A 27,208-nucleotide genomic window follows, 5' to 3' on the forward strand; every position below is an offset into this window, starting at 1 on the left:
TCACCATCAGGGTCATTCTGTCTGCTCTGCTCTGCCACTTCCATCCACTGAGTGTTGTATTAATGAGAGAGAGGGGGTGTAAAACATTTCTTTATTTTAAATAAATGTAAAAGTGGCGCACTGTGTAAGGGGAAGTTAGTTACACAACTAATGAGAAAGTGCTGAGATGTCCCAAATGACACCCCTATTCCCTATATAGTGCACTACTTTTGACTGTGGCCCATAGAGTTGGTCAAAAGAAGTGCACTATATAGGGAATAGGGTGCCATTTGGGACACAGCTACATTCTTGTCGGGGTCATGATGAATAATAGTTGTTTATGGTATCAAAGCATTTTCCTTCATTGACAAGATGTGACTTTTCTCTCCTCTGAAATGTGTGTTCTTTAATTAAGATGAAGAACGTCCTTTCCTTCAGGATCACAGATCTACCTACACTTGACAGGTGAAAGCAACATGATGTCCACTTCATGCTATCCAGTTCTTTCATCTAGCAGTGATAGCAAAGGAAAGGAGATGAGGAAGGATAGAAGGAAGGAATACATTTTAGCATTTTGAAACATAAGCCACCCTGCAAGCCCCAGCAGCCCTCTGTGACCCAGGCAGTCTCCCTCTCTCAAATCAAATCAAATCAAATCAAATGTTATTTGCCACATGCGCCGAATACAACAGGTGTAGACATTACCGTGAAATGCTTACTTACAGCCCTTAACCAACAATGCATTTATTTTTTAATAAAAAAAAACAACAAAAAAGTGTTGAGAAAAAAAAGAGCAGAAGTAAAATAAAATAACAGTAGGGAGGCTATATACAGGGGGGTGCCGGTGCAGAGTCAATGTGCGGGGGCACCGGCTAGTTGAGGTAGTTGAGGTAGTTGAGGTAATATGTACATGTGGGTAGAGTTAAAGTGACTATGCATAAATAATTAACAGAGTAGCAGCAGCGTAAAAAGATGGGGTGGGGGTGGGGGGGCAGTACAAATAGTCTGGGTAGCCATGATAAGCTGTTCAGGAGTCTTATGGCTTGGGGGTAGAAGCTGTTGAGAAGCCTTTTGGACCTAGACTTGGCGCTCCGGTACCGCTTGCCGTGCGGTAGCAGAGCGAACAGTCTATGACTAGGGTGGCTGGAGTCTTTGACAATTTTGAGGGCCTTCCTCTGACACCGCCTGGTATAGAGGTCCTGGATGGCAGGAAGCTTGGCCCCAGTGATGTACTGGGCCGTACGCACTACCCTCTGTAGTGCCTTGCGGTCAGAGGCCGAGCAGTTGCCATACCAGGCAATGATGCAACCAGTCAGGATGCTCTCGATGGTGCAGCTGTATAACTTTTTGAGGATCTGAGGACCCATGCCAAATCTTTTCAGTCTCCTGAGGGGGAATAGGCTTTGTCGTTGTGTCTTGGTGTGTTTGGACCATGATAGTTCGTTGGTGATGTGGACACCAAGGAACTTGAAGCTCTCAACCTGTTCCACTACAGCCCTGTCGATGAGAATGGGGGCGTGCTCAGTCCTCTTTTTTTCCTGTAGTCCACAATCATCTCCTTTGTCTTGGTCACGTTGAGGGAGAGGTTGTTATCCTGGCACCACACGGCCAGGTCTCTGACCTTCTCCCTATAGGCTGTCTCATCGTTGTTGGTGATCTGTTGTGTCATCAGCAAACGTAATGATGGTGTTGGAGTCGTGCCTGGCCATGCAGTCATGGGTGAACTGGGAGTACAGGAGGGGACTGAGCATGCACCCCTGAGGGGCCCCCGTGTTGAGGATCAGCGTGGCAGATGTGTTGTTACCTACCCTTACCACCTGGGGGTGGCCCGTCAGGAAGTCCAGGATCCAGTTGCAGAGGGAGGTGTTTAGTCCCAGGGTCCTTAGCTTAGTGATGAGCTTTGAGGGCACTATGGTGTTGAACGCTGAGCTGTAGTCAATGAATAGCATTCTCACGTAGGTGTTCCTCTTGTCCAGGTGGGAAAGGGCAGTGTGGAGTGCAATAGAGATTGCATCATCTGTGGATCTGTTGGGGCTGTATGCAAATTGGAGTGGGTCTAGGGTTTCTGGTATAATGGTGTTGATGTGAGCCATGACCAGCCTTTCAAAGCACTTCATGGCTACAGACGTCAGTGCTACGGGTCGGTAGTCATTTAGGCAGGTTATCTTAGTGTCTCTCTCTCTCTCTTTCTATCTCTCCCTGCCTCTCTCCCTGCCTGTCTCTCTGTCTTCCTCTCTGTCTTCCTCTCTGTCTTCCTCTCTGTCTTGCTCTCTGTCTTGCTCTCTGCCGGTCTGTCTGTTCCTTTTTTGCTCCCCAATTAGCATCTGGGCTGATTAGTAATCAACACTATATACATAATATGACATTTGAAATGTATTTATTCTTTTGGAACTTCTGAGTGTAATGTTTACTGTTAATATTTATAGTTTATTTCACTTTTGTTTACTATCTACTTCACTTGCTTTGGCAATGTTAACATATGTTTCCCATGCCAATAAAGCCCTTAAATTGAATGAGAGAGAGAGAGCGAGAAAGAGAGAGTGAGAGAGAGAGAGAGAGAGAGAGAGAGAGAGAGAGAGAGAGAGAGAGAGAGAGAGTTTAATTAAAATCCTCCATAAAACACCCAGGGGATGCCAGTAACTCTCCATCAGAGGAGGTTGGTGGCAGGTTAATTGGGGAGGACAGGCTCATAATAATGTCTGGAGCGGAATCAGTGGAATGGCATCAAACACATGGTTTCCATTTTATCCCTTCCAGCCATTATTATGAGCCGTCCTCCCCTCAGCAGCCTCCGCTGCTCTCCATCTACCATGTTCCAGACCCACGCAAGGTCAGCAGTCACATACATACTGCAGTGTAACAGCATCTCTATTGGAGTTCAGTGGACTGGCTGTCTACTGTCTTTGTAGCCATGTTTTTCAGATAGAGAGCAACAAAACCTCAAGGGCATGTACAACTGGATACCTAAACCTGGTAAATCAATCAACTGTGTTGAGATTTAGCCTATAATATGGTGTGGTTGATTACTTATTTAATTCACGTGATTAAAATGTCAAAAATTGATCACAACTCAAACTGATCTTAAATGATCTTGTGTGAATATGCAAATGAACATATTTTCCAGTAACATCTGTAGCCTGTAATTAGAATGACAGATACAACGTTGTGGTTGTGGACTCAAATCATTGGAAGAGTAAATCAATTATTACATTTGTATTTATCTAAATAATATGTACTGTTAGCTTTATAATACAGTGAGCTGTTGCGCCAATATTTCAAATGGAGACAACTGTCTCTTTAAAAGCGTGGGGTACATTCTAACCACACCCTTCAAAGCATTTAACCAATCCTCTACCATGACACATTATGATCGTCTTCTGCAGGTGGTCCAATCGCGTACCGGCTTGCAATTCCAGGGCACCAGGGGCATATTCATTATGTCGATTCAGTTGCAAAATGTTTCTTAAACGGAAGCAAACGGAAGGACATGGTGCGGGACCTATCTGAATTTATCCAATAGAAACTTTCGTTTTCGTTGCAAAACGCAAACGTTTGCAACTGTTTGGACCAATGATTACACCAGACTCTAGTAAAGTAGGGGTGACGCGTTTGCAGCGACACAATTGAAAAGAAAGCAGTAACAAGTAATAATATGTGTCGGATCAGTGGAACAACAGCGAGCAAATAGAACGGATGGAATGTACGAGCAACAGTGTTCAACTATTAGATAAGCAGGTTGATCAACTCTCTCCCGCGCTGGATCTGCTGCATTAGGTTGGTGTTTATATTGTATCAAAGGAAAGAAGATTGCGACAGTGTAGCAATGTCCCTTTCTTTTCGCTTTGGTCTTCTCTTCCAGCATCAGTGCTGATAACCGCGACTGTCTACCTAGTAGGCTACCAATCACTACACATTTGAGCATAACTCATGCGGAAGTCTTTACAATGTAGTTTTAGCTTAGATTTTTCTATAATTCGTCAAGATGTGAAATGCGCTGATAACTTTGCATCACTGTAGAACGTTTTAGCACGTGCCGCCCGGTGGATGAAGGCTGAACATGTATCATGTCTTGGGCACAACAATAATCATGATCTGTCAAGCCCATGTCAAATAGACAACTACATTGATCGAGTTTTTTGTCTCCGTATTGGAAGTAATGTTAACGGGTTTTTAACCAGATACAATTTTCTGTAGCCTATAAATAATGCTTGTACCTTGAAAACAATGGTAACTGTTGATGTGTGAACAAATTAAACAGCAAACATTGCTGATGATGGGGGGGGTCTCGACCTATGTATCTGTAGCAGAGGGTTCTGTAAACCGAAGAATGACATGGGTACCGTAGTTAAAATCACGTCGTCAGTTTTTTTTTTTTTTTTTACCTTGAATATGTCCACATCAGATGATATCCTGTATGCAGACTATTGATGTGTAATCCTTACTGGTCAGCATAGCACATGAAATGTTTGGACGGAATTATACAAACGTGATAATGTTCAAAGGGATGCCTCCTACCCTTGACCTCCAGGACTATATGTAGCCTAATTGCTCGAGACAATATTATGAATTTCGCAACCAGCCATGAAGTAGGTCTACCTCCGATGTTTTGCCATCAGCTGCCTGCAGTAACGGAGGAATGGGCTTAACATGAATGTAGTTATGTATTTCCATTGCAGGCCATTCCTACAGCTGTAAAAAAAAAAAAAAACTTCTGTTGAAAAGAAATGATGACGACAGATATTTGGTGTATGCATCAAATTATCCTCCAGTTTACTCTCTACTACAATAGCCAAAGACATTGAGGTAGGGAGGATGATGGGATGTCTTTGTCTGTTATCCTATAATAAATATTATTAATATTACAATGTTTTTGAACCCATGGCTGTTATAGCGATGGAACTCTTGGTAGAAAGTGGTTGATGTTTGTTTCATAGAACGAGTAGCCTCTTTCTAGTGGTTTTAACAGTGAGTTTTATTCATATTCTGGTGACATGGTGCCCACAGCCCGCCCCACACATATGTTCCTGCAGGTGGTCTGTCTACAATCACAGTCCAGTTAGTCAGGATGTGTCCCAAATGCCACCTTATTCCCTATATAGTGCACTACTTTTGACCAGAGCCTGGTAGTAGGTAGTGCACTATATAGGAAATAGGGTGCCTTTTACAGCGCTTGACGCAGGAGCTGTCTTTTTCCAAGTCGGTCCATTAGACTATGTAAACGGAAACTCACAAATGACATTATGCTATAGAGACCTCTGATTGGTCACTGTTAAAGTGGAACTTACAGCATTTTAGCAACATGAAATCTTATTAAAATCTGTTCACCCGAGAAAGAATGACACTTATTATTTTATTTATTTATATTTTATGACAAGCGAGCACTTAGATATGGTCATTTTCACTTTTTCATAAATTCTTAGAACGTTTGGGAATGACGTAGGCATTTGTGAAAATTCTATAGCAATATAGAGTGGGAAAGTGGCAGGGCAGGAAATAAAACTGAAGAAAAACATCTCTCGTCTACGCAGAACGGTGCGCCATAGCCAATCAGAGGTACAGTAGGCCTACTGTAAATGCAAATAAGCCATTTGTCATAAGGGCCGGCCATCATTCACTTTGAAATGGACTGTGTATTTACAGGCAGTTGCAACAGCGCGACATTAGATAATTAGAACGCATTCGGCAAAAGCCACAAAATACTCTTGATTTGGATTTCTGCAAATATGTAGCTAAGTACCACGGGGGTCCTCTTACATTTGAGAACTTTACAGTCCTGTTGATCAAACAACCATAAAAAGGTAGGCTATCTTTCCCTATATGCACATGATCAACAACTAATGCTAGCCAGAGCAATAATCAAATAAAAAATAAATATAATTATATAATAATTAGCTAAAATCTAATGAAGGAACATTAGATAAAGACTCTCAACATTTTTCAGCCAGTTGGCTGTCAAAATTGCACTGATAAACGATGGGGAATAGTCTGCTCGTCCTTCTGCAGCCTCGTCCTAGTGTATCTCACCCGTCTCAGACGTTTCCCGCTGTCTCACCCGTCTCAGACGTTTCCCGCTGTCTCACCCGTCTCAGACGTTTCCCGCTGTCTCACCCGTCTCAGACGTTTCCCGCTGTCTCACCCGTCTCAGACGTTTCCCGCTGTCTCACCCGTCTCAGACGTTTCCCGCTGTCTCACCCGTCTCAGACGTTTCCCGCTGTCTCACCCGTCTCAGACGTTTCCCGCTGTCTCACCCGTCTCAGATGTTTCCCGCTGTCTCACCCGTCTCAGATGTTTCCCGCTGTCTCATCCCACTGTCTCATCCGTCACAGCTGCTGTATGACTTATCATCCTCATTGAATGGTGTGACATCACGATCCCTATTCAGCATATTTAAATGCAAGTGATGATTTGTGTGTGTGTGTGTGTGTGTGTGTGTGTGATGGTTGCGGAGAGAGAGGAGAGTGCACTAGAGAGCGGAGCATCAATTCATTCATTCATACATGCTAATGAATAGTCTGTAGGCAGTGACTGGGAGCGGGATGTTGTCGGTACCCGTTGGCTTTGCTCTGTACAGAGCTTTAGTGGCGGATTGAAATGACTAGTGGCAACTGGCTGGTTCTGCCGGGTGCGGCCCGCTACCGCTGCCTGCTAGGTAGTGGAGTCTCTATAGTCAGTGTAGGATTATCTACTCACATTAACGGGGACGTTTCCATCAGTACAAATGGTTGTGGAGTCCAGTCCTCCTGAGTTTGAGTAACATCAAAATATTATATTCCATAGTTCAAGTGTGTCTTGAATTTTGATTTGGCTCAACAGTAACTATGGGCAATTTGCAGCTTCCAGCTTAAATTTCAAAACCAAAAAAGTCCTAAAGCCATTGACTGGAATTGTGCTGAAGTGACAATTAGCAATGCTAGAAGCTGACCCCATAGAATAGGACTGCCTCAAATGGCACACTTTCCCCTATGGGCCCTGGTCAAAGTAGTGCACTATATAGGGGATAGGGTGTAATTTGGGTGGTTCTCTCTCACGTGATGTATGGTGTTATCTGTTGGGTCAAAGGTCAATCCCAGGTTAAGCTCCGGCCACTGTTCTGTTCCGTTCTGCCTGATTGATCTAGGGATACGTCTCAAATGCCACCCTATTCCTTTTATAGTGCACTACTTTTAACCAGGGCACATGGGAAATAAAGTCATGCACCATGTAGGGAATAAAGTCATGCCATTTGGGATGCAGGTTAGCATCCTGTGGAAGTGAAGCATGTACCAAATATCCAATCGGAACCGATACAGGTTGGGTCTAAGTCTAATATCCCATTGAAAACTGATAAAGGTTGGGTAATTTTTTAACACTGAGATGGTCCCTAGGCAGGAACTTGGAGCTGCCACAGGTAAATTGATAGTTTCTCTGTTTGGCATAGTCAATCCAAGTATTTTCTGAATAGTGCTGATCTCATCAATGGTTCCTTTCTAAACAATGTTTTCATGTTTCTAACAAAAGCTGAATAATATGCAGAAGGTACAGGCAGTGTGTAGGCCTAGTCGAGGTGTCATGGCAGTGTGTAGGCCTAGTCGAGGTGTCATGGCAGTGTGTAGGTCTAGTCGAGGTGTCATGGCAGTGTGTAGGTCTAGTCAAGGTGTCATGGCAGTGTGTAGGCCTAGTCGAGGTGTCATGGCAGTGTGTAGGTCTAGTCGAGGTGTCATGGCAGTGTGTAGGTCTAGTCGAGGTGTCATGGCAGTGTGTAGGTCTAGTCGAGGTGTCATGGCAGTGTGTAGGCCTAGTCGAGGTGTCATGGCAGTGTGTAGGCCTAGTCGAGTTGTCATGGCAGTGTGTAGGCCTAGTCGAGGTGTCATGGCAGTGTGTAGATCTAGTCGAGGTGTCATGGCAGTGTGTAGGTCTAGTCGAGGTGTCATGGCAGTGTGTAGGTCTAGTCGAGGTGTCATGGCAGTGTGTAGGCCTAGTCGAGGTGTCATGGCAGTGTGTAGGTCTAGTCGAGGTGTCATGGCAGTGTGTAGGTCTAGTCGAGGTGTCATGGCAGTGTGTAGGTCTAGTCGAGGTGTCATGGCAGTGTGTAGGCCTAGTCGAGGTGTCATGGCAGTGTGTAGGTCTAGTCGAGGTGTCATGGCAGTGTGTAGGTCTAGTCGAGGTGTCATGGCAGTGTGTAGGTCTAGTCGAGGTGTCATGGCAGTGTGTAGGTCTAGTCGAGGTGTCATGGCAGTGTGTAGGTCTAGTCAAGGTGTCATGGCAGTGTGTAGGTCTAGTCGAGGTGTCATGGCAGTGTCGAGGTGTCATGGCAGTGTGTAGGTCTAGTCGAGGTGTCATGGCAGTGTCGAGGTATCATGGCAGTGTGTAGGCCTAGTCGAGGTGTCATGGCAGTGTGTAGGCCTAGTTGAGGTGTCATGGCAGTGTGTAGGCCTAGTCGAGGTGTCATGGCAGTGTGTAGGCCTAGTCGAGGTGTCATGGCAGTGTGTAGGTCTAGTCGAGGTGTCATGGCAGTGTGTAGGTCTAGTCTCCCCCTCCCTCCCCCCCTCCCTCGTCTGTCATGGCAGGGCCTCAGTTTTGGAGCCCCCCACCCTTGTTCCACACACAGAGACAGACACACACATAGACACACACACAAATACTTCCTCCCTTGTTATTAAGTGTTGATCTGGTGGTCTGGTTTCTGCATGGGCCCATAGAGAATTTCAACCCCCCTTCACAGATCAATGAGCCTCAATTCATTTAACACAAACACATTCTTCATTTCAGCTCGGTCCGCACAGTCGAGCCAGGTGAAACGTGAAACCAATCTGTCTGCCGCTAAAGCTTAACCACAAGTTGTAATTCAGGCCAGTGGCTTTTCCCTTTAGGAATGTTCCTACCTCTGGAAATTCCTTCCTTATCCTTGAAGTTTGGGAATGGTTGACTGTCTACTTTTCCATGTTTGTGTCCCAAAAGGCACCTTATTCCTAAATATTTAGGTCACTACTTTTGACCAGGAGTAGTGCACTGTATAGGGTGTCTGTTGGCTTTGATGGTGAGGCCAGATCTGGGTTTAGTTGGGTGTTTTTAAAACGGAAGTAGAATGACCTCAAGATAATGACATGGAGGGAGACATACACTGAGTATACCAAACATTAGGAACACCTTCCTAATATTGAGTTGGACCCCCTTTTGCCGTCAGAGCAGACTCAATGCGTCGGGGCATGGACTCTACAAGGTGTCGAAAGCGTTCCACAGGGATGCTGGCCCATGTTGACTCCAATGCTTCCCACAGTTGTGTCAAGTTGGCTGGATGTCCTTTGGGTGGTGGACCATTGTTGATACACACGGTAAACTGTTGAGCGTGAAAAACCCAGCAGAGTTGCAGTTCTTGACACACTCAAACTGGTGCGCCTGGTACCTACTACCATGCCCCGTTCAAAGAAACGCAAATCTTTTGTCTTGCCCATTCACCCTCTGAATGGCACACATACACAAGCCATGTCTCAATTCTCTCAAGGCTTAAAAATCCTTCTTTAACCTGTCTCCTCCCCTTCATCAACACTGATTTGAAGTGGATTTAACAAGTGACATCAATAAGGGATCATAGCTTTTACCTGGTCAGTCTATGTAATGGAAAGAGCAGGTGTTCTTAATGTTTTGTACACTGTGTATAGGGTCTGGCTGGGCGGGCGGGGAAATCCTGACACACGCTAGTTGTGAAATCCTGCTGTTTCAGTGCAATTAGAGTTAACTCAGCCTTGGAAGAAACCGGTAGCCTAGTTAAAACCTTAGACTGAACGATTCGGTTTAATCAGGCTAGGAAACGGAACCAGGAGGCCTCCTTCAGAAGCCACTTTATAATAGACTCAAGGTGTTGGCAGGGCTGTTTTCTCCCTCTCCTCCCTCAAACGTTGAGTCAACAAGGAGAAGACGCAGAGGTGTGGGTGGGCCGAAATAACTTAAACAAGCCCACCGCGGGAAAGGAGATGGGTGAGTACCGTTAACTAGAATCCTCTCTTCCAGGTATAAAGCACAGACACAGGCCTAGAAGTGATTGTTTAGGTGAAAGTAAGGTTACCACCCCCCTTTTTAATTACACCAATCCAACCGATTCAGCTCTACTTTAAGGAAGGTTGGAAGCAAAGATGCATTACTGAAGTATTTGAACAGGTCCCTGTACTGCTTACCCACTGTTCCATTGGGTATCATAAGTATTCATCCCCCTTGGATTTCTTTCACGTTTTTTTTTGTTACAAAGTCGGATTTAAATAGATTTAATTGTGATTTTATTTTATTTTATTGATCTACACAAAATACTCCATAATGTAAAAGTTAATAGAAAATTCTACAAATTTTTACAAATTAATAAAAATTGTATAAATAAAATATAGTTACATAAATGTTTACCCCCTTTGTTTAGGCAAGGCTAAATTAGTTCAGAAGTAAAATGTGGCTTAACAAATCACAAGTTATATGGACTCACTCTGTGAAATAATAGGGGTTGACATGATTTTTGATTGACTACCCCTTCCTCTGTCCCCCATACAACATCTGTAAGGTCCCTCAGTCAATGATTGAATTTCAAGCACAGATCCAACTACAAAGACCAGGGAGCTTTTCAAACTCATAAATAAGGGTACTGATTGGTAGATGGGTAACAATAACAAATCAGACATTGAATATCTCTTTAAACATGGTCAAGTTAATAATTATGCTGCGCATGGTTTATTTAACCACACAGGCACGTCAAAGATATATTCGTCCTTCTGAACTGAGCTGCAGGCCATCGGTGATTTTTAAAACAGCTACAGAGTTCAATGGCTGTGATGGGATGGGAGAACATAGGGCTTTGCATTAAGGTTATCCAACGTAACACGTATCTGGCTGCATCATGGTATGGGTATTAGGGATGTGACAAATGGATGATTTTTCTTAATGTTTAAACAGACCTTTTTAAAATTGCTTTTCCATTAAAATTATTATAAGAAACATTAATAAAATTCCACATGAATTCACAATGCAGCTACACTGCTGCCAGCAATGGTTTGGGTCTCACGGTGCGTCCCTTTCATATGGTTAAGTCACGGTGCGTCCCTTTCAGATGGTTAAGGATTGCACCTGGACTACCATTACTGTACTTTAATTCCGCCTCACAAAAGTTTGGATTTCCTTCTGATTTAACTTCTCAAAGTATTGCCATACAGGACTTCACTGATGTTGCCTGCCTTTCTCTGCCTTTTTCCAACTGTTAACGACGATGACGTAGTGGTGGAGAGGCGACTCCCAAAATATTTTTTTCCTCAACTCCTTGCACGTCGTTTCTCTGTGGCGACTCCCATTTCTGAGTGTTAAGACTTGATTCGGCTAGGAATCAACTCCTTAAATTCAGTCTTTTTTTGGAACAGAGGAGACTGATTAGTTGCCGTACTTCCCAGAACACAAACACTTGCATCTTTCATAGTGAGCGAGGGGAGGGGCACAGTATAAGCTGGACGGCCACCAGGCAGACGGTCAGAACCCTGCACTAGGCCCATCTGTCGGCACTCAAAAGCTGAATCTCGCAATGGAATGCTGTAACTCACAGTGTCTTAGCATGCAATGTGTCTCAACTTCAGTAAAGCAGGGCCTCTTGGCTAATGATGCCTACACTGGCATCATTAGCCAAGAGTAAGAGCAGGGGGGAAAAACATTAGTCCAAACAGTTTGCAACTAAAACGAGAGTTTCTATTGGACAAATTCAGACAGGTCCCTCCCTGATTCGTTCCGTTTGCTTCCGTTCCAAAATGTTCTGCAACAGAATCGGCGTAATGAACATGCCCCAGGCAGAAAGAACCGTGTTGAGCATATGTCTTGGTAATCTGAATTAGAGGTCTTCACGGATCCACCTGTACCCGACCACCCGAGAACTGATATGTGTAACTGACTTGTACGGAAGGGCCCGTACAGATCCAAACGCGACTGTTGCAGTAGAGACATTTTTATAATTTATGCTTCTGCTCTTGCTTATCACGAGAGTGGCACATGTTGCTTATTGTTTGATGTTGGCCAATCATAAGTCATCAGAGGCAAGAGTCAACAGTCATAGAGCCTCTGTGTGTGGCAAACCCGTGAAGGCCTCTAAGCTGAAGTTCGCAGTGTATTGTCTTGCATGCCTTGCAAATTCACCAAAGTAGCCAAAGTTCGCCTCTTCTTCTTTGGTTTAATTTAAATTACACAACTTTCCCAAGGCTTTTAATAGGCTATCGTCTAGTTAGGCTGTAACACTGATCAATAGGCTATCGTCTAGTTAGGCTGTAACACTGATCAATAGGCTATCGTCTAGTTAGGCTGTAACACTGATCAATAGGCTATCGTCTAGTTAGGCTGTAACACTGATCAATAGGCTATCGTCTAGTTAGGCTGTAACACTGATCAATAAGCTATCGTCTAGTTAGGCTGTAACACTGATCAATAGGCTATCGTCTAGTTAGGCTGTAACACTGATCAATAGGCTATCGTCTAGTTAGGCTGTAACACTGATCAATAGGCTATCGTCTAGTTAGGCTGTAACACTGATAATAATATGCTTTGTGATAACCACTGCACTGTGATTTAGAATTTTGTGTAGGGAAGAAAACAACACTTTTCAGTTGGGGATTTTTCTTAACGTTAAGGATCCCATTTTGTTTAAACGTTTTAACGTTTTTAAATGTTCACATCCCTAATAGGTATGCTTGTAATCGTTAAGGACTGGGGAGTTTTTCAGGATAAAAATAATCAGAACGGAGCAAAGCGCAGGCAAAATTCTAGAGGAAAAACCGCTTCATTCTGCTTTCTACCAGACACTGGGAGAGGAATTCACCTTTTCAGCAGGACGATAACCTACAACGAGGCCAAACATAGCGTCTAGTCTGTCTGTGGAGGAGGAGACCTTGGGGAAGTGCTTTCCTCTCCTCTTCCATTTCCCTCCATCTTATCAGTTGTTGCTAGCTGTAGGGATGCCGCACACAAACACACACAAACTCACATAAATGATGTCTGTAATAATTGCTTTGCTGAAGCGTGAAGGCCCACCTCAACCCCAGTAATAATTGCTTTGAAAAAGTGAGGGGAAGAGGAGGAGGGTGGCGGCATCTTGTGTGGGTTTGTGTTCGCTCTTTTCAATTGTTACATCTGCATCGCAGATAACCTGTGCTTGTGTGCGTCCATTTACTGTTTCATAAGGTGTTCGTTGTGACTGGTGTTACTGTGCGTCCATTACTGTTTCATAAGGTGTTCGTTGTGACTGGTGTTACTGTGCGTCCATTACTGTTTCATAAGGTGTTCATTGTGACTGTGCGTCCATTACTGTTTCATAAGGTGTTCGTTGTGACTGGTGTTACTGTGCGTCCATTACTGTTTCATAAGGTGTTCATTGTGACTGTGCGTCCATTACTGTTTCATAAGGTGTTCATTGTGACTGGTGTTACTGTGCGTACATCACTGTTTCATAAGGTGTTCGTTGTGACTGGTGTTACTGTGTCGTCCATTACTGTTTCATAAGGTGTTCATTGTGACTGTGCGTCCATTACTGTTTCATAAGGTGTTCATTGTGACTGGTGTTACTGTGTCGTCCATTACTGTTTCATAAGGTGTTCATTGTGACTGTGCGTCCATTACTGTTTCATAAGGTGTTCATTGTGACTGGTGTTACTGTGCGTCCATTTACTGTTTCATAAGGTGTTCATTGTGACTGGTGTGACTGTGCGTCCATTTACTGTTTCATAAGGTGTTCATTGTGACTGGTGTTACTGTGCGTCCATTACTGTTTCATAAGGTGTTCATTGTGACTGGTGTTACTGTGCGTCACCGTGCGCGGGCGTTGTTTGTGGCAGTAGCGTCAGTCGGTTGTCAGAGCAGATTTTAATGATGCCTTGCTGAGCTTTGCCAAGAAAGACACATCAAAGCTGTCAGTCAAATGCCACAGAGAAGATAAGAGAGAAGCGAGGGGGAGTGAGCAGGGCCGGCTCCAGGCATAAGCGACATAAGCGGTCGCTTTGGGCCCCCCGGCCGCTAGGGGGGGCCTCCAGGAACTCAGTCGGGGTCTCAACTTACTGCTGAGAGTTAGAATAGTAGAATACACAAGGTGCAGTTTTGAAATTTTGGTTGTGCATCAGCTGTTTTTCTCTTGTTATGTCAGTCACTGACAGTCACTCAATTAGCCCATGTCCGCAAAAACATTTTGATTTGGTAAGTTAGTCAGTTCTCTAAACTTGTAGTAATCATGCTCAAATACCGACCGGTATTACTATTCTATAGTTTTTATTTTAGGACCGAGGAACCTGCCAGCCTGCTGCTAGACTGTCAGGACAGAGGAACCTGCCAGCCTGCTGCTAGACTGTCAATGTGTCAGGACCGAGGAACCTGCCAGCCTGCTGCTAGTCTGTCAATGTGTCAGGACCGAGGAACCTGCCAGCCTGCTGCTAGACTGTCAGGACTGAGGAACCTGCCAGCCTGCTGCTAGACTGTCAGGACAGAGGAACCTGCCAGCCTGCTGCTAGTCTGTCAATGTGTCAGGACCGAGGAACCTGCCAGCCTGCTGCTAGTCTGTCAATGTGTCAGGACCGAGGAACCTGCCAGCCTGCTGCTAGACTGTCAGGACAGAGTAACCTGCCAGCCTGCTGCTAGTCTGTCAATGTGTCAGGACTGAGGAACCTGCCAGCCTGCTGCTAGACTGTCAGGACCGAGGAACCTGCCAGCCTGCTGCTAGACTGTCAGGACAGAGGAACCTGCCAGCCTGCTGCTAGACTGTCAGGACAGAGGAACCTGCCAGCCTGCTGCTAGACTGTCAATGTGTCAGGACCGAGGAACCTGCCAGCCTGCTGCTAGTCTGTCAATGTGTCAGGACCGAGGAACCTGCCAGCCTGCTGCTAGACTGTCAGGACAGAGGAACCAGCTTGCTGCTAGACTGCCAGGACAGAGGAACCAGCCTGCAAATACTCTGGGTAGCCATTTGATTAGATGTTCAGGAGTCTTATGGCTTGGGGGTAGAAGCTGTTTAGAAGCCTCTTGGACCTAGTCTTGGCGCTCCAGTACCGCTTGCTGTGCGGTAGCAGAGAGAACAGTCTATGACTAGGGTGGCTGGAGTCTTTGACAATTTTTAGGGCCTTCCTCTGACACCGCCTGGTATAGAGGTCCTGGAAGGCAGGAAGCTTGGCCCCAGTGATGTACTGGGCCATACGCACTACCCTCTGTAGTGCCTTGCGGTCAGAGGCCGTGCAGTTACCATACCAGGCAGTGATGCTCTCGATGGTGCAGCTGTATAACCTTTTGAGGATCTGAGGACCCATGCCAAATCTTTTCAGTCTCCTTAGGGGGAATAGGTTTTGTGTTGCCCTCTTCACGACTGTCTTGGTGTGCTTGGACAATGTTAGTTTGTTGGTGATGTGGACTCCAAGGAACTTGAAGCTCTCAACCTGCTCCACTACAGCCCCGTCGATGAGAATGGGGGCGTGCTTGGTCCTCTTCTTTTTCCTGTAGTCCACAATCATCTCCTTTGTCTTGATCACGTTGAGGGAGAGGTTGTTATCCTGGCACCACATGGCCATGTCTCTGACCTCCTCCCTATAGGCTGTTTCGTCGTTGTCGGTGATCAGGCCTACCACTGTTGTGTCATCAGCAAACTTAATGATGGTGTTGGAGTCGTGCCTGGCCATGCAGTCATGAGTGAACAGGGAGTACAGGAGGAGACTGAGCACGCACCCCTGAGGGGCCCCCGTGTTGAGGATCAGCGTGGAGGATGTTGTTTCCTACCCTTACCACCTGGGGGTGGCCCGTCAGGAAGTCCAGGATCCAGTTGCAGAGGGAGGTGTTTAATCCCAGGGTCCTTAGCTTAGTGATGAGCTTTGAGGGCACTATGGTGTTGAACACTGAGTTGTAGTCAATAAATGGCATTCTCACATAGGTGTTCCTTTTGTCCAGGTGTGAAAGGGCAGTGTGGAGCGCAATCGAGATTGCATCATCTGTGGATCTGTTGGGGCGGGTTTAGGGTTTCTGGGATAATGGTGTTGATGTGAGCCATGACTAGCCTTTCAAAGCACTTCATGGCTAAAGACGTGAGTGCTACGGGTCGGTAGTCATTTAGGCAGGTTACCTTAGTGTTCTTGGGAACAGGGACTATGGTGGTCTGCTTGAAACATGTTGGTATTACAGACTCAGACAGGGAGAGGTTGAAAATGTCAGTGAAGACACTTGCCAGTTGGTCAGGGCATGCTCGGAGTACACGTCCTGGTAATCCGTCTGGACCTGCGGCCTTGTGAATGTTGACCTGTTTAAAGGTCTTACTCACAACGGCTACGGAGAGTGCGATCACACAGTCGTCCGGAACAGCTGATGCTCTCATTCATGTTTCAGTGTTACTCGCCTCGAAGCGAGCGTAGAAGTCATTTAGCTCGTCTGGTAGGCTCGTGTCACTGGGCAGCTCGCGGCTGTGCTTCACCTTGTAGTCTGTAATAGTTTGCAAACCCTGCCACATCTGACGAGCGTCGGAGCCTGTGTAGTACGATTCGATCTTAGTCCTGTATTGACGCTTTGCCTGTTTGATGGTTCGTCGGAGGGCATAGCGGGATTTCTTATAAGCTTCCGGGTTAGAGTCCCACTCCTTGAAAGCGGCGGCTCTACCCTTTAGCTCAGTGCGGATGTTGCCTGTAATCCATGGCTTCTGGTTGGTATGTACGTACAGTCATTGTGGGGACAACGTCATCTGCACTTATTGATGAAACCATTGACTGATGTGGCGTACTCCTCAATGCCATCGGAAGAATCCTGTAGCTTTTCATCTGTGTACGTGTAGGTGTGTGTGTGTGTAGAGTGCGTGTCTTATCGTGTGTGTCTCTTCACAGTCCCCGCTGTTCTATAAGGTGTATTTTTATCTTATTTTTAAAAATCTAATTTTACTGCTTGATGTGGAATAGAGATCCATGTAGACATGGCTCTATGTAGTACTGTGCGCCTCCCATTGTCTGTTCTTGACTTGGGGATTGTGTAGACACCTCTGGTGGTATGTCTTGTGGGGTATGCATGGGTGTCTGAGCTGTGTGCTAGTAGTTTAAACAGACACCTCGGTGGATTCAGCATGTCAACACTTCTTACAAATACAAGTAGTGATGAAGTCAATCTCTCCTCCACTTTGAGCCATGAGAGATTGACATGCATATTATTAATGTTACCTCTCTGTGTACATTTAAGGGCCAGCCGTGCTGCCCTGTTCTGAGCCAATTGTAATTTTTCCCGAGGTCTCTCTTTGTGGCACCTGACCACACGACTGAACAGTAGTCCAGGTGCGACAACACTAGGGCCTGTAGGACCTGCCTTGTTGATAGTGCTGTTAAGATGGTAGAGCAGAGCTTTATTATGGACAGACTTCTCCCCATCTTAGCTACTGTTGTATCAACATGTTTTGACCATGACGGTTTACAATCTAGGGTTACTCCAAGCAGTTTAAACACCTCAATTTCCAGTACAGTAGAGCACAGCAGAGTAGAGCACAGCAGAGTAGAGCACAGCAGAGTAGCGCACAGCAGAGTAGCGCACAGCAGAGTAGCGCACAGCAGAGTAGCGCACAGCAGAGTAGCGCACAGCAGAGTAGCGCACAGCAGAGTAGCGCACAGCAGAGTAGCGCACAGTACAGTAAAGAAAAGTAGTTCACAGTAAACTAACTTTTTTGCTTCGTGACCAACCAATTGAGGTGTCTTTTGAGTCACAAGCCACATTGTATTATTTATCAAACAATCCTACGAGCGTCATAGCACACCGGTAGGAGATAACCATTGATAAATTCCAATTGTTTTCAGTGCTCGTGCACGACCATGGCTATTTGCACTTCAAAACGCCCCTAATTAACAATTTATGGTCAATCATACTTTTTTAACGCTTGTGGGAAATATACAATGGCGTACCATGAAATACAACGGCACAACCAAAAAAAATAGAATATATATAAAAAAAATTCGAGACAGGGGTGTTAGTGTCAGAGATTGAGTACAACCCAAAGGTTTTGTGAGATGCTGATCGGCAAGCTCCCACTGAAAAGTGCTCGTTGACAAAAACCAGAGGGTGGATAGAACTTGGATGTGCGCTGGAATGGCGTGTTTCTCTTTCTAAAGTAGGTCTTAAATCCTCGCAAAGATCCTATAAGATTGGCTCATCAGATATTGTTTCCCAAAACCCATCTGTACTTTCTGCATAAAAAGTCCCACTTGTCTCTAAAAACGAACTCTCTGCGAAATGGAACGCGTGCCAAATCTTCCAACAGAGCTAGATCAGCCATCTCTCATTCCATTTCCCATTCTCAGTCTTTTTATAGTATTTACTCAATGGTTTCACTTTCACACGTACAGTGGGGAGAACAAGCATTTGATACACTGATGATTTTGCAGGTTTTCCTACTTACAAAGCATGTAGAGGTCTGTCATTTGTATCATAGGTACACTTCAACTGTGAGAGACGGAATCTAAAACAAACATCTAGAAAATCACATTGTATGATTTTTAAGTAATTAATTTGCAGTTGAAGTGTACCTATGATAAAAATGACAGACCTCTACATGCTTTGTAAGTAGGAAAACCTACAAAATCGGCAGTGTATCAAATACTTGTTCTCCCCACTGTACCTCTAATTTTAACAAATTACTGTACAGTGAGGGAAAAAAGTATTTGATCCCCTGCTGATTTTGTACGTTTGCCCACTGACAAATAAATGATCAGTCTATAATTTTAATGGTAGGTTTATTTGAACAGTGAGAGACAGAATAACAACATCAAAAAATCCAGAAAAACGCATGTGAAAAATTTTATAAATTGATTTGCATTTTAATGAGGGAAATAAGTATTTGACCCCCTCTCAATCAGAAAGATTTCTGGCGCCCAGGTGTCTTTTATACAGGTAACGAGCTGAGATTAGGAGCACACTCTTAAAGGGAGCGCTCCTAATCTCAGCTTGTTACCTGTATAAAAGACACCTGTCCACAGAACCAATCAATCAATCAGAATCAAAACTCTCCTCCATGGCCAAGACCAAAGAGCTCTCCAAGGATGTCAGGGACAAGATTGTAGACCCACACAAGGCTGGAATGGGCTACAAGACCATCGTCAAGCAGCTTGGTGAGAAGGTGACAACAGTTGGTGTGATTATTCGCACATGGAAGAAACACAAAAGAACTGTCAATCTCCCTCGGCCTGGGGCTCCATGCAAGATCTCACCTCGTGGAGTTGCAATGATCATGAGAACGGTGAGGAATCAGCCCAGAACTACACGGAAGGATCCTGTCAATGATCTCAAGGCAGCTGGGACCATAGTCACCAAGAAAGCAATTGGTAACACACTACGCTGTGAAGGACTGAAATCCTGCAGCGCCCGCAAGGTCCCCCTGCTCAAGAAAGCACATATACAGTACTTGCCCATCTGAAATTTGCCAATGAACATCTGAATGATTCAGAGGAGAACTGGGTGAAAGTGTTGTTATCAGATGAGACCAAAATGGAGTTCTTTGGCATCAACTGAACTCGCCGTGTTTGGATGAGGAGAAATGCTGCCTATGACCCCAAGAACACCATCCCCACCGTCAAACATGGAGGTGGAAACATTATGCTTTGGGGGTGTTTTTCTGCTAAGGGGACAGGACAACTTCACCGCTTCAAAGGGACGATGAACGGGGCCATGTACCATCAAATCTTGGGTGAGAACCTCCTTCCCTCAGCCAGGGCATTGAAAATGGGTCGTGGATGGGTATTCCAGCATGACAATGACCCAAAACACACGGCCAAGGCAACAAAGGAGTGGCTCAAGAAGAAGCACACTAAGGTCCTGGAGTGGCCTAGCCAGTCTCCAGACCTTAATCCCATAGAAAATCTGTGGAGGGAGCTTAAGGTTCGAGTTGCCAAACGTCAGCCTCGAAACCTTAATGACTTGGAGAAGATCTGCAAAGAGGAGTGGGACAAAATCCCTCCTGAGATGTGTGCAAACCTGGTGGCCAACTACAAGAAACGTCTGACCTCTGTGATTGCCACCAAGTACTAAGTCATGTTTTGCAGAGGGGTCAAATACTTATTTCCCTCATTAAATTGCAAATCAATTTTTAACATTTTTCACATGCGTTTTTCTGGATTTCTTTGTTGTTATTCTGTCTCTCACTGTTCAAATAAACCTACCATTAAAATTATAGACTGATCATGTCTTTGTCAGTGGGCAAACGTACAAAATCAGCAGGGGATCAAATACTTTTTCCCCCTCACTGTACTTGATATGGATTATTATCTTTAATAAACTAACTGATGTGGTCAAATTGTGATATAGCCTGTCAAGATATGTTGCATGAATTCATAATGGAAATACAATTAAATCGAAAACTGTAATCTGTTTTTAACATATTTTCCCCATTCTACGCTTGACAAGCAGTTCCCTTATTCTACCACTTGACACTGTGCATATGCATGGTCACGGCTGTGCGTAAATATACGCACACTCTCAAGCAAAAGTTCATATTGATAAATCTCACACTTTGCGTGTAAATTATCCCACGCATGGTTTACGCACACAGATATGATAAATGAGGCCCCAGGTTTTCTGAGCAATCATTCAAATTATTCAAATGAAACACCTTAATCGGCCTTCCAGCGGTCTATTCGATCAGCGCGTGTGCTAGCACCAGCCGAGCTAGCCTCCCTCTTTAGCTCTAGTGAAGTGAGTTCAGAACAACTGAATGTATGCATCTTAGTCGTTTTCGCATACAAACTTTATATGTCCAAACTCAGAATCAAATATGCTTCCCAAAAATAACATGTTCGCTGTGTAGAAAGTTTATTTTGATTGGCGATTTTTCTGCATTTAGAGTGCCATCAGGTAGCCTGATTTCAGATGTGTCCATGTCAACAGGATTATTTGGGAAATCGTTCTTCTTGCAAAGCATGTAAACATTTTAATCAAACTATTATAATCTGACTATCCACAATAATCTCATTATGCATGTAACCGTACTCATTCTGTTACCGATTTTAAGAGCGACACGTTTTTAATCACAATAATTCATAAACCAAATTGTTATCAGTAAAAACTTGTTACTTCTGTGAACTTTCATAATCCTCCCTCGTGAGGGAGAGAAATTAGAAAGTATCTTAAAGATATGTGGGTTTTTGGTATCAGAATGACATTACCCTAGGCAATATTTCTAAATATCAATGTTGATATTAGTTGGCAGGGGCCTTCAACATTGTTGTGTTGATGTATTTCTAATAGCCTAATAATAGTCTAACTTTTTCTGGTAGATGTTTTTTAAGACCCATTTTCTATCTGTAGCCACGTTTCCTTCCACAGTTTTTATGCAAGTAAAGTCATACCGTGTTTTTTTTTTATCACAACAGCTGTGATGGAAACAGGTAGTTTCGGTACATTTTTTACATAAATGCCGACAGATAATTTGTTCGTTCAACATGGTGGGATCTGTTTGTGTCGATAAAATTTAATAATAATGCGAGAAATGGTGGCGGAAACGCCTTTTAATGCGCAGATATTGATATAACAACCATCGTATCGAAGTAAACTTAGTCACGTGATGATATGTTGTGGGGTCCTCCCATTACGACTCGGGACAGCATGCAGTTTTATTAGGCTACAGATGAAATAAGTTATGATGAACTTCACAGGGTGGTGAAAGTGCAAGGTGATGAGCTTGATGCTACTTTCCAATAAATATCGAGGGTCTTATTCTGGTGACATAATGATCGACGCTTGACTGCTGTTTGACAAATACAAATATTCTTGCTCTTATCCATAAAATCTAATGTAGACTAAACTACCTGCCTCAGCCTGTATCTGAGAGCTGTTGGCTAGAGTGCAGGTGCCAAGACCAGAGTTGGCACATTCGCTAATTAACGCAACAGTTTTTTTGGACAAAACCTATAGGGAGAGTTGAAATGCAATGGAAACACATTGAGCTTCAGATTTGTATTCGGTGCATGAAAACACAGGTGAAAAACTACATTTTTTGTGTGCGCTCTTATCACGTACTGGTTATTATCCGCAAGAAGTCCGTTTGGTGGAAACACCACTGGTGGGACAATGCGCATAATATTTTATTTATGCAGACTTTAGAATATTCGCATGAAAATCTGTCGCCAATTGGATGCGAACCTAGCTTGTGTGGCCAGAAATCAAAGCCTTTGCTTATTAAACATTTTTAGGATGGAAAATTGTTTAAAAAAACAACAACACAATTTTGCCTTATTTCCCCAAAATATAGACTCTTAGCTTTCATTTGACACCAAATTTGATATGCTCGTATAAACTTCACATGTTGGTACTCTTGGTTCCTTTTAGATGGCAATGACCCAGAGTAACGTGATGTGTCACACCACCCACTCAGTAAATCAGAGCCTGTGTAACTGCTCAGGGCCAAATTAGAGGGCAGAGGTTGGACGTCTTGTTCCTGGTCAGGATCGTCTCTCTCAGCCCAAGAAACAAACTGAACCCTGGGAACAAGTAAAAAGACGAGTGGGAAAATTAGAACAGGGTGGTGGAATATTAGAACAGGGTGGTGGAAAAAATTGAACAGGGTGGTGGAAAAAATAGAACAGGGTGGTGGGAAAAATAGAACAGGGTGGTGGGAAAAATAGAACAGGGTGGTGGGAAAAATAGAACAGGGTGGTGGGAAAAATAGAACAGGGTGGTGGGGGAAAATAGAACAGGGTGGTGGGGAAAAATAGAACAAGGTGGTGGGAAAAATAGAACAGGGTGGTGGGAAAAATAGAACAGGGTGGTGGGAAAAATAGAACAGGGTGGTGGGAAAAATAGAACAGGGTGGTGGGAAAAATAGAACAGGGTGGTGGGAAAAATAGAACAGGGTGGTGGGAAAAATAGAACAGGGTGGTGGGAAAAATAGAACAGGGTGGTGGAAAATTGAACAGGGTGGTGTGAAAAAGTGGAAAAATAGAACAGGGTGGTGGAAAAATAGAACAGGGTGGTGGGAAAATAGAACAGGGTGGTGGGAAAATAGAACAGGGTGGTGGAAAAATAGAACAGGGTGGTGGGAAAAATAGAACAGGGTGGTGGGAAAAATAGAACAGGGTGGTGGAAAATTGAACAGGGTGGTGTGAAAAAGTGGAAAAATAGAACAGGGTGATGTGGAAAAATAGAACAGGGTGGTGGGAAAATAGAACAGGGTGATGTGGAAAAATAGAACAGGGTGGTGGAAAAATAGAACAGGGTGATGTGGAAAAATAGAACAGGGTGATGTGGAAAAATAGAACAGGGTGGTGGAAAAATAGAACAGGGTGGTGGGAAAAATAGAACAGGGTGGTGGGAAAAATAGAACAGGGTGGTGGAAAAATAGAACCGGGTGGTGGAAAAATAGAACCGGGTGGTGGGAAAATAGAACAGGGTGGTGGAAAAATAGAACAGGGTGGTGGGAAAAAGTGGAAAAATAGAACAGGGTGGTGGGAAAATAGAACAGGGTGGTGGGAAAATAGAACAGGGTGGTGGAAAAATAGAACAGGGTGGTGTGAAAAAGTGGAAAAATAGAACAGGATGGTGGAAAAATAGAACAGGGTGGTGGGAAAAATAGAACAGGGTGGTGGGAAAAAATAGAACAGGGTGGTGGAAAAATAGAACAGGGTGGTGGGAAAATAGAATAGGGTGGTGGAAAAATAGAACAGGGTGGTGGAAAATTGAACAGGGTGGTGTGGAAAAATAGAACAGGGTGGTGTGAAAAAGTGGAAAAATAGAACAGGGTGGTGGGAAAATAGAACAGGGTGGTGGGAAAATAGAACAGGGTGGTGGGAAAATAGAACAGGGTGGTGGAAAAATAGAACAGGGTGGTGTGAAAAAGTGGAAAAATAGAACAGGATGGTGGAAAAATAGAACAGGATGGTGGAAAAATAGAACAGGGTGGTGGGAAAATAGAACAGGGTGGTGGAAAAATAGAACAGGGTGGTGGAAAAATAGAACAGGGTGGTGGGAAAATAGAACAGGGTGGTGGGAAAATAGAACAGGGTGGTGGAAAAATAGAACAGGGTAGTGGAAAATTGAACAGGGTGGTGTGGAAAAATTGAACAGGATGGTGGAAAAATAGAACAGGGTGGTGTGAAAAATAGAACAGGGTGGTGGGAAAATAGAACAGGGTGGTGGGAAAATAGAACAGGGTGGTGGGAAAATAGAACAGGATGGTGGGAAAATAGAACAGGATGGTGGGAAAATAGAACGGGGTGGTGGAAAAATAGAACAGGATGGTGGGTAAATAGAACAGGGTGGTGGAAAAATAGAACAGGGTGGTGGAAAAGGGGAAAAATAGAACAGGATGGTGGAAAAAATAGAGATTTCGTCTGAGGGCTAAATAGAATCTTTGTCTTGTTTTTAGATTGGGTATTTCTTTGCTAAATGTGTCACTGGGGAAGTCCTAAATGCTTATGGCTTAGACCGAGTGCTGAATAGTGGAGCTACTCTCTCGCTTGCTCTGTCTCTCTCTCCCTTCCTCTCAGTGTCTGTCTCTCTCCCTCTCTCTACCTCTAGTCTGTGGCCTGGATTCATTCCTATGGGCTTGTGTCAGCTGAGAGCCTTGATTGTGTCTGAAGGGTTTTTCTGACATCTTTGTCGGCCTTAGCTTTGTTTCTTTTACACCATAGTTGTACAGTGGTTTTGGCGTGAGATGCATAACCTTGTCAGACAGAGGGAATGTGATCATTACTGGTTTTTGAGGTCAAAGTGGAACTTCTCTTCTGTAGCCTACATTTCTCTGAGGGTATTTGTCATTATATGTTCAGGGTAATTCCTACATTGGATATAAGGAATTCTTTGGTCATTTCAAATGTATATATTTAACTAATATAACAATACAAAATAACTTGCACAGCTCGGTTCATAGTTTTACTGTGCTCTCTTTGTGGAGATGGGTCAGTACAGTATAATGCTGAAAAAAAGGGTGTTTTGCTTTTCTGAACAGAGCCTTTTTTAGGACCATATATGAAGCGAGCCATTGAACCTTTGTTGGTTCTAGCCTTATAGCTTGATTTCTTCCAGCAGTGTACAAATGATCTAGGATTCCAAGATCTCTATCAAGATCTGATTTGAAGTTGCCATGTTCTACTGTTCCAACAAAGGCTTTTTGATTATATTATGTTTTATTTTTATTCTGTCCTTCCCCAGGCCTGATGGAGCTGGGCACGCGACGAGCGCTGACCACCGGGGAACACACAACACACTCTGCCCCCCATCGCCAACCTTGAAGGGAGGTTCCTCCCCCTCCGTTCCTCCCCCTCCGTTCCCTTTCTCTTCTCTCCTCCTCCTCCACTCCCACACTACCTCCTCTGGTACACCTCCATCCTCCCCCTCCCTGGTCCTGAGATGGTGATGATGATGATGATGAAGCTGAAGCAGAACCTTCTGGTGGCCTGTCTGGTCATCAGCTCAGTCACAGTCTTCTACTTGGGCCGCCACGCCATGGAGTGCCACCACCGCATCGAGGAGCGCAGCAGCCAGCCTGGGGGCCAGGGAGTCCTGGGGGGCTCGTTGGGCTCCTCCACCATCCTGCGGGGCTCCGGTCCCGGGGGACATAACCTCTCCGCTCCATTTGTCTACAACAAGGACATGCCCCTAGTGTTCATTGGAGGGGTTCCCAGGAGTGGGACCACGTTGATGAGAGCCATGATGGATGCTCACCCTGAGGTGCGGTGTGGAGAGGAGACCAGAGTTATTCCTCGTATCCTGGCCATGAAACAGATGTGGTCGCGGTCGGGGAGGGAGAAGATGCGTCTGGACGAGGCCGGGGTGACCGACGAGGTCCTGGACGCCGCCATGCAGGCCTTCCTCCTGGAGATCATCGTGAAGCACGGCGAGCCCGCCAACTTCCTCTGTAACAAGGACCCTTTTGCTCTGAAGTCCCTCTCCTACCTGGCTAAGATCTTCCCGCACGCCAAGTTCGTGCTGATGATCCGGGACGGACGCGCCTCGGTCCACTCGATGATCTCACGGAAGGTGACGATCGCTGGCTTTGACCTGGGCAGCTACAGAGACTGCCTGACCAAGTGGAACAGGGCCATAGAGACCATGTACACTCAGTGCCTGGAGGCCTCGGACAAGTGTCTGCCGGTGCATTATGAACAGCTGGTCCTCCATCCAGAGAAGTGGATGAGGACGCTGCTCAAATTCCTGGACATTCCCTGGAACGAGGCGGTGCTTCACCATGAGGAACTCATAGGGAAAGCAGGAGGAGTCTCCCTCTCCAAGTAAGTAGTGGTGTTGGGGGGGTGTGTGTGTGTGTGCGTACCCTGAGCCTGCATGTTGCTGAACTTCAGGCATGCATTTCTCCCTCCCTGCTAGTTTTTTTTTCAGTGTCTAAAGTGAGTGAACTGTAAACCCAATTAGTTTGTAAATCAGGGGTCAGTGACCTTGTAGCCTATGTGAAACCAGACTTGAAGGAAAAAGGCACACCCTCTAGAATACTTCCCCGATTTAGTGGAGAGACAAGGTGTGGGCAGCCAGTGTCTTCGAGGATTTTACAAAACTAGGACAAGGGGCTCCAAATGAGGAAGCAGCCAGGCACAACCTTTCTGACCACATTTACATTTTAGTCATTTAGCAGACGCTCTCACTTACAGTTAGTGAGTGCATACATTTTCATACTGGCCCCCCCGTGGGAAATTAACCCACAACCCTGGCGTTGCAAGCACCATGCTCTTACCAACTGAGCTACAGGGGACCTCCATGCATCACCTCACTGAGCTATCAGGGTCACAGTGGCTCTCCCACTCCTCATTCTCAGTGAAGCTCAGCCGCCATTTTGGATCTGGTTTTGTGCCCAAAATGGTTCTGGTTCTAGAACACAGGCCTCTGTTCTGGAAGCTGTCTGCTCTGCTCTGTTCTGCTCTGCTGCCACACCAAGCCGCTGATATGTAATACGTTCCCGTTGGCTCTGATGGCAGTAATAACAAGCAGCTATCCATGGGGATGCTTCCTGTTTACAAGACACTGTCTCCTCCTCCACTATGTTGCTTATGTAGTCAAATGGCTAAATGGTGTGGTCGATTCATAGGCTGCATCCCAAATGTCACTCTATTCCCTATATAGTTCACTACTTTTGACCAGAGCCAATGGGGAATAGGGTGCCATCTGGGACACACCCATAGCACAAAGTTATTGGAAGCAAGCGCCATTCATCACCAGGCTGACAAGGTGTGAGTGGTGAACGGGTCAGGCTCTACCTACTACATTCCCTTCCTGGTGCAGTGAGACAAGTTAGCACTGGTCCACGTCGCTCTCTCTC

The 27,208-nt window shown here is 44.9% G+C and overlaps 1 protein-coding gene across 2 annotated transcripts in view; it reads left to right on the forward strand.

Annotated features, from left to right (window-relative positions):
* Positions 1–3,544: 3,544 nt before the first annotated feature.
* Positions 3,545–27,208, forward strand: part of LOC121555695 (protein-tyrosine sulfotransferase 1) — an 89,833-nt gene continuing 66,169 nt past the window's right edge. The window contains exons 1-2 of one of the 2 annotated variants that reach the window (XM_041869526.2): positions 3,545–3,753; positions 25,093–26,171. In XM_041869526.2, the coding sequence (XP_041725460.1) occupies positions 25,291–26,171 (881 nt within the window). In that variant the 5' untranslated portion in view covers positions 3,545–3,753; positions 25,093–25,290. The remainder of the gene's footprint in view (positions 3,754–25,092; positions 26,172–27,208) is intronic. The other variant, XM_041869527.2, reaches the window with a different exon arrangement.

The sequence above is a fragment of the Coregonus clupeaformis genome, unplaced genomic scaffold (assembly GCF_020615455.1).
Source record: "Coregonus clupeaformis isolate EN_2021a unplaced genomic scaffold, ASM2061545v1 scaf0172, whole genome shotgun sequence".
In the NCBI taxonomy this organism is placed as follows: domain Eukaryota; kingdom Metazoa; phylum Chordata; class Actinopteri; order Salmoniformes; family Salmonidae; genus Coregonus; species Coregonus clupeaformis.